This window comes from Lontra canadensis, unplaced genomic scaffold, assembly GCF_010015895.1.
Source record: "Lontra canadensis isolate GAN:19392208 unplaced genomic scaffold, GSC_riverotter_1.0 scaffold31, whole genome shotgun sequence".
In the NCBI taxonomy this organism is placed as follows: domain Eukaryota; kingdom Metazoa; phylum Chordata; class Mammalia; order Carnivora; family Mustelidae; genus Lontra; species Lontra canadensis.
The window spans coordinates 2,069,512-2,082,109 of record NW_022631025.1 but is presented as its reverse complement, the minus strand read 5'-3'; the positions used below and the strand labels follow the sequence as shown (position 1 = coordinate 2,082,109).

The following is a 12,598-nucleotide window of genomic DNA, read 5'->3' as shown; positions in this document are numbered from 1 at the left end:
GAAGAGGAGGAGAGCTCTCTCTGCCATGTGGGGACACAGAGAGAAGGTGGCAGCCCAGAAGCCAGGAGGGGGCTCCCCAGAACTTCACTCTCAGACTTGCAGCCTCCAGTGCTGTGAGATACAAGTTCTGCTGTCCCTGTCTATGTGGCTTTGTTCTGGCAGCCGGAGGGGACTGCACACACTGCCACCTTCTCTTTGTGCTTCAGACCATTGGCGGAGGCAACACAGGTGCTTTTAGAATCATCTGAAGCATCCCTGGGAAGCTGCTGGTGGGGCCAGGGAGCACTTCCTCAGACCAAAGCCACCGTTTTGACCAAGTCTAAACATGAAGGTGTCCGTGGGAAGCCAGGCCCCGGGGAGTGACTCGCCCATGGCCCCAGTGGGTCACCGAGAAAGCCAGACTTCTCTTCCTCACTTGGGCATCATTTCCCTGCAAGGGGCCAACAACCATTTTGAAAGTGAGTCACGAAGACCTCATGATATCAATCCCTAGGCACAAATATTTAAATACGGGAAGATAAATAACTCTACTGTGACTATTGAAAGCCAGGAAATTCAGGGTGTAATATTGCACACCAGGATGTCTAATTTGTTTGCTATGCTGACCAGAGCAGAAAAAGTTTCTATGAGAATATTTGTGCATTCATAAGCAGTGGTAGAAATACACGAATCATCATGTGTGCATCTTGTAGTGAAAAGAAAAAGTCTGTTTCATGTCAAGTGGGCTGGGGTCCTGTCTTCTTCGTGTGTTCCTCTGCGGCGTAGCATCCAAAGGCATGGTGGAGAAGAGGTGCTCTGGCTGGGCTTCCCACATATGCTCGCTCAGAAAGTGGAAGTGAGACTATACCATGGGTAGCATGGACACATGTCTTTGGTGCAGAGTAGCCTCATTCAGAAGTGTGGGGAGCTTGCATGCTGACCACAGAAGGGCAGAGCCGTGTTCATGCTGGAGTGTCTCCCCGGGGAAGCTTTGATGACGCATGTGCCAGCCAGCCAGTGTCAGTTGGCAGTGCCCTGGCTGTGGCCAACCAAGGTGTTTGGAGAAGCAGAGCTGGATACTGGTTAAAGGCTCTGGGCAGATTTTATTCTGTACTGCTGTGGTGGGGAAGGAGCTGAGCTCAACTCTGAACACAGGCAGAGTTGGGGTTTACCACCAGGGGAGAGGGTGAGGTGGGGTCCGTGGATGGAAAGCCACTAAGAGGAGACCCCAAGGGCAGGGGATTGTTGCTGAAGGTAAGCCAGGTTGATCAGTTCAAGGATGCAGGACTGGCTTAACAGGCAGGGGACAGGGAGGGTCGGGGGAACCACCAGGCCAGAGGAGGACTTAGAGAGTGATTATTAGACAGGAGGACATGCAGAAGAGACTGCTTCAGTTTGGGTGAGGACTGGATGATACGGCAGAATAGAGGTCACAGACTGTTTAGAGTGGTGGCAGAGTGCAGGGAGAGGGCGCTGGCAGGTGTGTGTGTGTGGGGGGGCTAGCCAAGAAGGCCCTCATGCGGCTGTTCACAAGCATCAGGAGTGGGAGCGCTGTCCAACTTGGCCGTGGTTATCTAGGGCATAAAGCTGATTAGCAGATGCCCGGAAGGAAGTCCAGTATGAACTGACCTGAAGCGTCCCAGCTAGGATTAGGGGCACCTAATCCTGGTTCTGGGACTCCATGTGTGGCTGTTCCTGCGTTAGGTGGGGGAAGGTGTGTAGGAGACTGGGTTCCAGCAGTGGTGGGGGTGGGGGGGGTGGGGCTGTGCCTCCTTCTGCCTCTCATGGCCCTGTAGCCCCCTCGCACCTTAAGGAGTGGCCAGTGGGATGGGGTCCAAGGCCATTGACACAGGCTCACGTGGCAGGAAGGGCCCTTGAAGACTGATGGAGCTGGTGAATGAGCTGGACTGGACTGGTGTCCCTTGCTGGCCCCAGGACTTCTTGAGGGCAGGTCCTCTCCACACATACACACACATAGAGTAGCCACAGGAGGGTCCCTGGGGGAGAAGGGGTGTTCCCCCAGATCGCCCCTCCCTGGAAGAATGCCCAGGCTTCACCACCATCTCAGGAAGGCTCCCACAGCAGGACGCAGTATTTATACAAATACCTGGAAATTTCCCCCGCGGGAGGGTGTCACTAAAAGAAATGTCCTTTATTTTCACTGTTGAGATAAAAGGAAAAAAGCCCAAACAGGTCAAAATAGTCTCGATGACATTTAGAATTTAGGGGCATTCCATTCTGCCTGAGTTTTGACAAAAGTCAGACCTCCACGTGCAAGGGCCCCCTCAGACATTTTTCTCCGGGTCGCCTATAAGTTACCCAGGTGCACTGCTTGGAGGGGCCTGGGTCCCACAGAACCTCATCCGGCTGGGATCCCGCCCTTATTTACATGCTTGATGTTTTGTGCATCGTGAAGTTTTTGCATTGATTTTGAAGTTTTAAAGTACTGTCGTAGAATGTGATTTATCTTGGTCACTGAGTTTTTTGGCACTAAATCCCTTAAATCTGCTGCCTGCCAGAGTGTCTTCACCGTCCGCTTCACCTTCTGCTTCCCTGCCCTTGCCCAGGCAGGAGCTGAAATTGCTTTGCTCCTGCTTGGATCCCCAGGGCCTCCAGCGTGCCTGGTACATTAATACTGTAAACTTCTTGAGTCAACGAGATGCTTGGGGCAGAAGCATGGGGTGCGGGGGGCGCAAGGAGTGGGGATCCGGGGCGCAGAAGGGACAGTGGGGGAGGGGAGCAGAGATGGAGGGCTGGGGCGGTTCCGGGAGGGGGCGACTGCGAAGCCGCGTGGAGGCACTGGATGAGGAGGGACTGGGCGGAGGGCAGGCAGAGATCTCAGGAGGGTGTGGGGGCGGAGGCGCCGGGGCGGGCCAGGCAGCTCCGCCTCCTGGAGGCAGAAGCTGCTGCAGACACCGCCGCTTTCTGGGTTGCGGGTGTCTGTGAGTGTCCCTACTTCCCCCAGTGCGCACGCCCCTGCCCCAGCGAGAGGCTGAGGCCGAAGCCGGCTGGAAGAGCAGGTGGGGCCCCAGGTCCCAGCACGGCACTGCTGCCTCGCCCCCCGCAGGGATCTTCCGGCCGCAGGTGTCCGCCCCCACAGGTGTCTGTCCCGTGCAGGTGTCCCTCCTGTGCAAACGTCCGTCCGGTGCAGGTGGCCGTCCCACGTAGCAGTTTGTGCGCTCGCGCTCCCTGCCGCTCCCCGCCTCCCGCAGGTGTCCCTCACCCCAACTCGGCCATGGTGGACGTCTTCGGCGGCCGGTGTCTGCTGACCCGCGACGGCGCGTGGGTGGAGGCCGAGGCTGCGCTGCAGAACAAGGTGGTGGCTCTGTACTTCGCCGCGGGCCGCTGCGCGTCCAGCCGCGACTTCGCGCCGCTGCTCCGCCGCTTCTACGCCGAGCTGGTGGCAGAGGCGCGGCCCCCGGCTCCCTTGGAGGTGGTGTTCGTGTCCGCGGACCGCAGCGAGCGGGAGATGCTGGACTTCATGCGCGAGCAGCACGGCGCCTGGCTGGCGCTGCCCTTCTACGACCCCCTCCGGCAGTGAGTGGGTGGGGGCTGGGTAGCCCCGCGGAGCTCCTCCCCTACCGCGCGCAGGCCTCTCCCCTGTCCCGTCCCTAGTGCTCACCGCTCCAGCCACCCAGCAGCTCCAGAGGGGCTGCCGCCTCTCCCGGGGCTTAGGGAAACTTGCGTTGTTCCCCTTGCCGGGCCCGCTGCTGAGGCTGCTGCAGGGGTCGACACCCCCCTCAGAGGGGCTCGGGACTTGGGGAGGAGTGTGGAAGCAGGAGAGGGAGCCTCAGGAGGCTTAGGTCAGAACTGGGGACACTGTGGGTGCTGCCACGGTCAGCGGCCCTCGGGGGTGGGGGGCAGCAGGGTCACCAAGGCTGGAGGAACGCCTTCCCTGCTGGCCTGGGTACAGTTTGACTGCGATTTCCAAACTGTAGAAAGAACCAAGCCTCTGGAGTCCAGCAGAGTTAATGACAGAGGCCAAGAAAATTCACCAAGGAGAAGAGGGAAACAGTGGGAGGGGGTGAGGAGGGGGGACCTGAGGTGAGGAGGGAGGATGTGGTGGGGAGAAGAGAGAGGTAGGAGAGAAATTGAAGGAAAGAGAAAGTGGGATGGAGGAAGTGGGATGAAGGAGGTGGGAGGGAGGAGGGAGGGCAGAGAAAGTCGGATGGAGGAGGTAGGGAGGAGGTGGGGGTAGGAGGAAGGACAGAGAAGGTGGGAGGACAGAAAGGGAGCATGGAGGAGGTAGGAGGGAGGAGGAAGGAAGGAGAAGGTGGGAGGCCAGAGAAAGTGGGAGGAAGGAGGTGGTGGTGAGGAGGAAGAAGGCAGGAGGGAGCACGGTGCGGCTCTCGGCAGGGCTGGCAGAGTGGAGTGAGCAGGACACCGATTGTCCGTTGAGGTCTGTGCTGTGGCAACAGCCTCCAGACTTGGGTCTACATAGCTCCTCGCAACTGTGTTACCCCAGCATCCCTGTAACAGATGTGGAGTGAGTTTCTGGGTGTGTTTCCCAGGGCCACGCTTTTTTCTCTGGGGGCTGTTAGTCAGTGTGGTGTAACACCCCCACCCCCGTCCCCCTTAACCCACGGGGTGGGTGATCGTGAGGAGGTGAGTCTCAAGCCTTCCAGGTGGACGCCTCGTTCCGGGAAGGTCTGACTGATGTTTGGGGTACGTGACAGTGAAAGTAAGCCTGAGTGGGGATGTAGTGAGGATGGGTCTCAGGGATTTACCTGGCAAAAGATGTGTTACCAGGTCTCTTCTAGTGGTAGTTGTGAAATGGCTCTGACCTGCTTAGCACTCAAGTCACTTGCAGCTTTTGAGTGAACACACTCAGTTTGGAAGGTGACAGTGTGACCGTGTGGGTAGTCGGGCAGAGCTGGGGTTCTGGGCAGAGCCCGCTCTGGGGTTTCTTGAGTGGTGATGGAGGTGAGGCGTTCATTGCCCAGTGTCACAGTGTTCCTGTGTGTCATTTGTGAGTTTGGAGCTGTGGTGTGGTTGTGTGCCCCATTTCACAGATGCACTGCCAAGGCACCGAGGGGGCCTGTGCTCCTCCCTCTGGAACCTGACTTTATGCCCTGGTGCTTCCTTTCCTCTTCCTCTCCCCTCCAAGGGGTTCCAGGGGACCACGAGCCTCAGCCCCTCTGCTCAGCCTCACCTGGGGAGGGCCTGGCCGGGTTCCTCCTGGTTCTCCTGGGATGTGGTCACAGCCCCTGAGGTCCATTGCCTGCTGCTGAGCAGTTTGGGGCCCGGGCGGCCAGCCTGGTCTCAGGAAGAAGCCAGCCTCAGTTTTCCTTCTATGAGGTTAGCTCCTTGTCCTTCCACTTCCCAGATGGGACCTCATTAGCGCTCCTTGCAATTTCTGTGGTAGGAAGTGGGCTATTCCATGGGAATATATGGAGCTGCACCCCGAGTTCTGCTCATTCCAGCCAGAATACACAGAATCAGATCACAAGCAACATGGAAATAGCTCGCACAGGGACACCTGCAGGCAGCCTTTGGGGAGGTTTCTGGAGGTGTGTGGAACAAGGCACACTGTGTGGTGCCTGGGGAGGTGGGGCCAGGAAAGGAGTCACCTGGGCCCCACTCGGTTGATCATGGTCAGGGACCCTGGGCTGTCTTCCCTAATGGCCACCCACTGCGACTGCTGACCTATTGAGTCCAGGATGAGGAGGAGAACTCAGCAGAGAGCCCCCATGGGGGTTCCCTGGGCATGGCCAGTGGCCCGGATGGCTGCTGGGCGACCACAGCCCTCCTGCCTGGGCACATACTTGCTTACTGACATCCCTGCAGCTGGTGCCTCTGAGCAGCCTTGAGTGTAGGGATGACACCATGTCCCATCTTCCTGCCCTTTGTTACCGGCCAAGTGCCCGAGCCTCCAATTCTGAGTCTGCCAGCAGGAATTCCTGTCTTCTACTGTCACATGCAAAACCCACTCCATGGTGATTTTCATGGAGGTTATGATCACTCTGGTACTTTAGCAGGCCCCCAGTCCGCTCTGGCTTCGACTGCCCCCACCGTGGGCCCGGTGGATGGATGCCTCAGCATCCAGGCTGACAGGTCTGCGTTGGACGGAGAAGACAGTTGGCTGTGGCTTCATTTCTTGGGTAGAGAATGGCCCAATTAGAGCTGTCCCCTTGGTGGGGTCCAGTGGGTGCTGCTGCTAAGCTTCTCGACAAGCCCTGTGTTCCAGCTCCCCCGGCCTCCTGACCCAGTACGTCCCTGTCAGGTGCTGATTCTGCTGAGTCTGGTTTTCTCCTCCTTGCTACTTCCCTCACTTAGGCCCTGGACCACTGGCATATTCTCACTCATTCCCTCTGCCTCAGTGTCCACATCTGATGAACTCTTGTTCTGGAACCTTCCTCCTCTTGTCAAAGGCAGTCTGGTCCCACCGGGGCTACCCCGGCTCTCTGGGGCTCAGTCCATGTTTTGTCTGCCCCACACTCACCTCCTGTTGCCCCTTTTGCACCTGTGTTCCCTCCAGACTGGACGGCTGGTGTTCCAGAATACCCCATACCTTTCCCACCTCCAGAGCTTGCCCAGGTGCTGCAGCCACCCGACCCTGGAGCCCCCCTTCCCCGCTGGCAGCCCCTCCACCTGCCCTGGGGACGCTGCCCCCTGTGAGGAGTGCCTCCGAAGTCTCTAAGCTTGGGGAAGACCCTGTTCAGTGCTTGCTGCCTGTGGGCTGTGTTTTGGTGGGCGGCTGGAGCAACTGGAGAGATTTGCTGGCCCACAGTCTGCCAGGGGGGCCAAGATGGGAAGAGGCTGGAACTGGGGTTGCTATGGCAACCCGGAAGGGGTCTTGCCAGGGAGGAGGAGGCGCTGTGTTTGGTGAAGGGAGGGGTCCGGGACTGCAACAGCGCCCAGGGCTGGGGGGAACTCGGATGCCCCTAGTCACAGTGCTCCGAGTTCTCACACCTGCGATGTGCGCGGCTACAGGGCTCTCCTTTCGCTGGGGACACAGTGGAGATGCTTACGAGCCTCTCCAGGTGGCTCCAAGGTTACGGTTGTCCCCAGGTGGAGGCTGCCAGGGCGGGGATTTGAGGGCCCAGAAGGCTGACTCTGAAGATATTCTGGAGCAAATGTCTATTCCAGACTCCACCTCACTCCCCTAAGCCCGGCTTGCTTTGTGCCCGCACCAGTGGTGTCAGACCTGGTTTTATGTTGCGAGGGATGAGAACACAGCAACAGCTCAAACCTTAAACAGCAAAGGTTGTTGATCAGCTTAACTTCAACACCCCGTAGCCAGGAGCCAGTTTCGAAGGGGTAGGGAGGCCAGTGAGGACAGTTTCCTCCGGTTTCTGCCATGTGTGCTCTGTGCTCAGGCTGCCCCCAGTGGCCACCAGGGAAATCCAGTCCCTCCTCGAGGGATCAGAAGGGCTGCTGTATCTCAGGCTGCACACCTCACACCTTCTCTTCCCCTGGCACACACGCAAGTGCTCTGAGGAGGCTCATGGTTTCTAAGTTTGCTGGGTACCCATCCCGGGCCTGGTTAGCGGAGCCATTGAACAGTAGCCCAGCTGGAACTGGCGGGGGTTCCCCATCAGTAACAGCTAGTGTTTTTTGAGCATTTATGTGCCGATCCCTTAGTGTTGCTGTACGTCTATTTATCATCTCACTCTCCCAATAACCCAGGCAGAAGGGTTCTGTTTTTCCCATGGTGTAGGTGAGGACTCTGGGGTGCAGGGAGGCTGGCTAGCTTGCCCCTGTGCCTCAGCTAGTTCATGCCAGAAAGTGCAGGGCTGCAGATGGCGGGCAGCAAGCCACAGGCTCTACCACCCAGACTGTCAAGGGCACGTTCTCAGCTTCCCTCCTTGGGCTGCCTGGATGGTGGGGGCAGGGTGGGGTAGGGGATGCAGGAGACTGGCAGTCCTGAACCCCTGTGGGATCGCGGGCTCCACCCCCACCAGCAGGGGCAGGAGACTCTCCCTGCTGAGGCAGCTGCTGCTGGTCGGGGGACCCCATGCCCAGAGCCCCACTCCTGCCGACCAGCTCGTCCATGGTGGGGTCTGGATCAGGAGCAGCCGCCACAGGGGGAACCTGGCAGGGTTGTGGGTGCAGAGTCAGGAGTGTGTGTGGGCTCCTCCAGGAGAGGCCCTCACCACCCTCTAGGGCGCCCCAGGGACCCCTGGCCTTGGGGGTAAGCCCCATCGGGACTATAGTGAGACGGTGGGCATGCTGCCCACAGCAGAGGCCCAGACAGAACCTATCAGCCCCAGCTGCGGGACAGAGCCTCTCATGGGCCACTGCTGTTTGCTGCAGCCGTTACACCAAGGGCTACCAGGAGGTTCCTCTTTTCTTCATGTTTGTTTTATGCTTTGGGGGAAAGCTAATTTGTTAGGCATTTCAAATTTCTGGGGTTGTACAGGATTCTGGAAATACTGGGGGGGGATGTTTCCCCCCCTTACCTGGGTCACACCCTGCACTACCCCCTCCCCCCGCCGCCCCACTGCCCCAAGTTGCCAGAACTGTGGGCTGGTGAGCGAGGCCCGGGCTTGTCCCCCGGTTGGTGTCTCTCTGCATCTGTGCCTTGCGTTTGTTAGGCCTGGTGTCTGTGTCAGTAATGACCACATGTGTGTGGTAGCTGACTTGTTTCTCAGACATTTGTGACTCCTCACGTGAGTAACTAGGGGAAACCGTGCAAACCGGCTTCTAGAAGCTGCTGGAGGGGTAGCCAGCCCAGTGTGGGGTTTCTTGGGGAACCTGCAGTCTGGGCAGCGGTGGGGTGTTGCAGGAGTGAGCACGCCCACCCGCGGGCCTCCACGAGCAGGTGGAGTCCACTGCGGGCCAGGACTGGCCACCGCCAGACTCCCAATGCTCCCGTGTCTTCCTTTCTCCCTCAGGCGGTCCTGGCAGAGCCCTGCTCCATGCGTCTTCCCTGGAGCCAGGTCCGGTTTGTCTGTCTGTGATGTCTGTGTTTGGTGTGCCTTTCCCAGTGTCTGCTGTGGCGGCACTGGGCGCGCTTCTCGGATCAAACACACGGCTCGTCTACACAGAGACTTGTTCAAAAAAGAGTGTTTAAGACCACAGCTTTCTGTGTCTAATGGTGTCTGCAGCTGGGGGTCCAGAGAATATTCTGCATTGTTCTCTTCTACTGGGGTTATAGTCTGAGCTGCTGTTTATGGATAGCATACAGTTATTTAGTTTTTAAACTCATTCTAAAAATTATTTTGTTTGGTTTCCAGTTTCCAATTAGCACAATTTCTGTGTGCTATTGATTATTTGAAACATTTATTTTTTAAAGATTTTTTAATACGTTTGAGGGAGGATGAGCATGAGCAGGTGGAGGGGCAGAGGGAGAAGCAGACTCCCTGCTGAGCAGGGAGCCTGACGACGGACTTGATCCCAGGACCCTGAGATCATGACCTGAGCCGAAGGTAGATGCTCAGCCAGAGCCACCTAGGTGTCCCTGATTATTTGAAATGTGTTAAGATCCCTTTGTGGCCGAGAACATGCTGGTTTTGTCACTGTCTCGTGGATGTTTGAAAATGAGGCCATCTCTGTTGGGTGGAGATGGATACATTTTTTCCTGCTTGATTTAGGCTTGTGTTTGTTTCATCTGGGAGCCGGAAGGCAGCAGGAGGGCCGTGGTGGAGGTATCACGGGGAGATGTGGCACAGGAGGCTCTCACGTGCATCTTTCCTTCCACGAAGACCACAGTCCTGAGGGGACAGATCAGGGAGATCACTTACTGTTTGTGGGAGTTTTGTGGGAGCCCTGTGGGAGCCCTGAGCGGGCTGGCCTGGGAAGTAGGGAGTGATTTCCCTCAGCCGCCCTGTCTTGAGGATAGTCATCCCGGGGAAGGTTATGGGGAAGAATCAAGAAGGTGGACGCTCCTTCCCATAAATGAACACAATGTGTAAAAAGGTCTCACAGGGCTGCATCTGACAGGAAATAGAGCCAAGAAATGTGTCATAACGTCGATCAGCCTGTCCTCGAGTTTGCTGGGCAGAAAGTCTCACACGGCTTTGCGTTGGTCTAGAGCTCACGGAGTGTTCACTTGGACTGCTGTGTGTCCCCGATATTTTTCCGCTTCTTGAATGTAGGAGGGATATAAATTGACTGGGGGTGTCTGTGGTTTTGGAATTGCACTGTCCAGTATGGTTGACACATGCCACATGTGACTACTGAAATTTAAATTAGCCGAGATGAAAAAATCATTTTCTCAGGCCTGCAGGACTGTTCAGCTGCTCCGAGGTCCCACACAGCTGTGGGTTGGAGCAGCTCAGGTCTGGAGTCCCTCCCTCCCTTCCGTTGCTCCTCTAGCATAGCCCTGGCTTAGGACAGGCCGGCAGCAGGGAGAGCAGGTGCAGAGGGCGCAGGGGAGGGTGCGCCGGCAGGCTGGGGCAGAGGCTTAGCAGTCTCCGCAGCCCTCGGGGAGGCCCTGGTCCCCGCCCACGTGCCCGTGGGGACCTGTGCGGCCCCTGCTGACCCGGCGCTCCCCACCCTCTTCTTTCCCGCAGTGAGCTGAAGACCAGGTACCACATCTCAGTCACCCCCAGGCTGGTGGTTGTGAAACCGAGCGGGGAGATCATCACCGACAAAGGGCGGAAGCAGGTCCGGGAGCAGGGGCTGGCCTGCTTCCAGAACTGGGTAGCGGCCACCAACATCTTTCAGAATTTCTCCGGATGACGTGGGGGTCTCCAGGCCCGGGCAGGTGTGCAAGCACGGGAGAAGGGGAGCTGGCTGGTTTCCAGTCTCTGCCTGCCTTGGAGGAACTCGTGTCAGACCAGGGGTGCAAACACCGCCCAGAAAGAGTGTCCTCTGACAGCCTGTGAGGAGTTAATGTGATGATTAGCGTAGCTTTCTCAGCGGGAGCTGGAGCTTGAACAGGCTCATGTGGAGCTCCTGGAAACATGTATTTATACCCGCTCTTCAGGTGAGATGATACATTTATTGATACATCGTCCGGAGCTCTGTTTATGTTGGTGACTTGCTCTCACCCCTGCATTTATTGCCGAGGTTTGCAGAAGCCACATGCTTTAATAAAGAAACCTATTTCCACTGGAGCCCCTGATCTCCTTCTTCCTCGCGGCAATCCAAGCACTTGCAAGGAGGGAGGAGTGCTGTGGGAAACCGTTCTCAAACGCTTGATTCTGTGTTTCCAAGTCCCTGAGCTTTTCCAGGCTGTGTCTGCATCTTCAAGATCCGATGGGCGTCTTTGAGAGGCTGCTGGTGGATCCGGGAAGCAGAGGCCCAAGCGCTGTCTTTGCAAAGAAGAGGAGGAGGTGGTCTGTCTGGGGTTCCTCGCCAGCTCCTGCCTCCCCTTGTGCTCATGCAGCTGGGATCCAGAAATACCGGGTCCCCTCTAGCCCAGTTCCCACCTGCTCCCCGGCCGGGACCCTCGGCTGAGGGTTTGCGGCATGGCTGTCTCTCAGAGGGCACAACACAGACACACCACATACTAAACACACACCACAGGACACACACACACTCACACACAGCACAGACACACATGATACAAACAACACATGCACACAGCACACACCCCAGGTGTGTTCTCTGAGTCCCTTTCCACCTCCCTCCTCTGTAGCCTTCTGCTCTGGGTTCATGGATACACAGAAAGTGTGTGGTGTGTCTGTCTGTCAGGACAGTTTTTTTTTTTTTTTTAAGATTTTGTTTATTCAAGAGAGATAGAGGGACAGGGAGCACAAACAGGGGAGGGGCGGTGGGAGAGGGAGAAGCAGACTCCCTGGTGGGTGAGGAGCCCAATGGGGGACAGGATCCCAGGACCTGAGATCATGACCTGAGGCGAAGGCAGATGCTGAACCCACTGAGACACCCAGGCATCCCAGGACAGTAAAAGGAGTTTAATGTCTTTTTTCTGTGTAGTTTCTATTAATCTGAGTTCTTTCCCTCCTTGTTTATTGAGGAGGACTTCAGGGCACCCTGGCGGGTTTGGGGGATTAAGTAGAAGCCCATCGGTTTTCAAAGATCGAAGGGACCCCGTGGGGTTGGTGAGACCACAGTGGGGTTGGGCTCTGAACTCCCCTCTCGAGTGGTCTTACTTGTTCATTTTGAAGGTGACCCCTCCTGCGCTGGCTGTGTCTGTCAGGAAACCCCCTCCCTTGGCCCACTGTGGGCAGAGGCCTGGCCGCGGCTCCTCTGGGTGCCCTGGGTACAGTCCTCTGATTCACCTGGGCTCCCGTGCTCTGGTCCTGTCTTTGGCATGAGCGGCCTCACAGCCACCTCTGGATGCAGGTGTGGAGGGTGTCCCTGGGGCGGGTCTGATGACTCCGACTATGTCCATGGTCCTTGGTGCCGGCACCAGCTCGCACGGCTGTGGTCCTTGGGATCGGCACCACCTGCTCCCACTAGGCCTCCCAGCACATCCTGCTGTTGTTCGCTCTTGTGTTTCCCCAACTTTAAACCCTGTTGTGATTCACTCTGTGAGGCTGCATAGTTGCATGTGTTCAAATGGCGGGTTCGCTTGAGCGGCGAGAAGTTCATGTTCACGTGCAATACCACAGGGAAGTTTCCTTTTCTAAGTTTTTATTTAATTTAGTGAACCGACCAAGTGCTGTGTGAGCCTCCTTTTCTGTCTTGGATGGCATCTCTCATCTTCCCATGGCCCCCAGTTGTGTCTCCGTGTTTTCTGTGACCTCTGCGTCTGCCTGACATCGTC

The 12,598-nt window shown here is 57.2% G+C and overlaps 1 protein-coding gene across 1 annotated transcript; it reads left to right on the top strand.

Annotated features, from left to right (window-relative positions):
• The first annotated feature begins 3,214 nt into the window (after positions 1-3,214).
• Positions 3,215-10,622, top strand: NXNL2 (nucleoredoxin like 2). The gene is made up of 2 exons (XM_032866727.1): positions 3,215-3,516; positions 10,437-10,622. The coding sequence occupies exons 1-2, from the start codon at positions 3,215-3,217 to the stop codon at positions 10,603-10,605; spliced, it is 471 nt and encodes a 156-aa protein (XP_032722618.1). The 3' UTR covers positions 10,606-10,622.
• Positions 10,623-12,598: the final 1,976 nt, after the last annotated feature.

Bases quoted from the DNA above. Each gene is read 5' to 3' on its own strand.
- NXNL2 (XM_032866727.1), top strand. From the start codon at position 3,215: ATGGTGGACGTCTTCGGCGGCCGGTGTCTGCTGACCCGCGACGGCGCG. The intron at 3,517-10,436 runs GTGAGTGGGTGG...TCTTTCCCGCAG, and splicing joins TTCTACGACCCCCTCCGGCA to TGAGCTGAAGACCAGGTACC.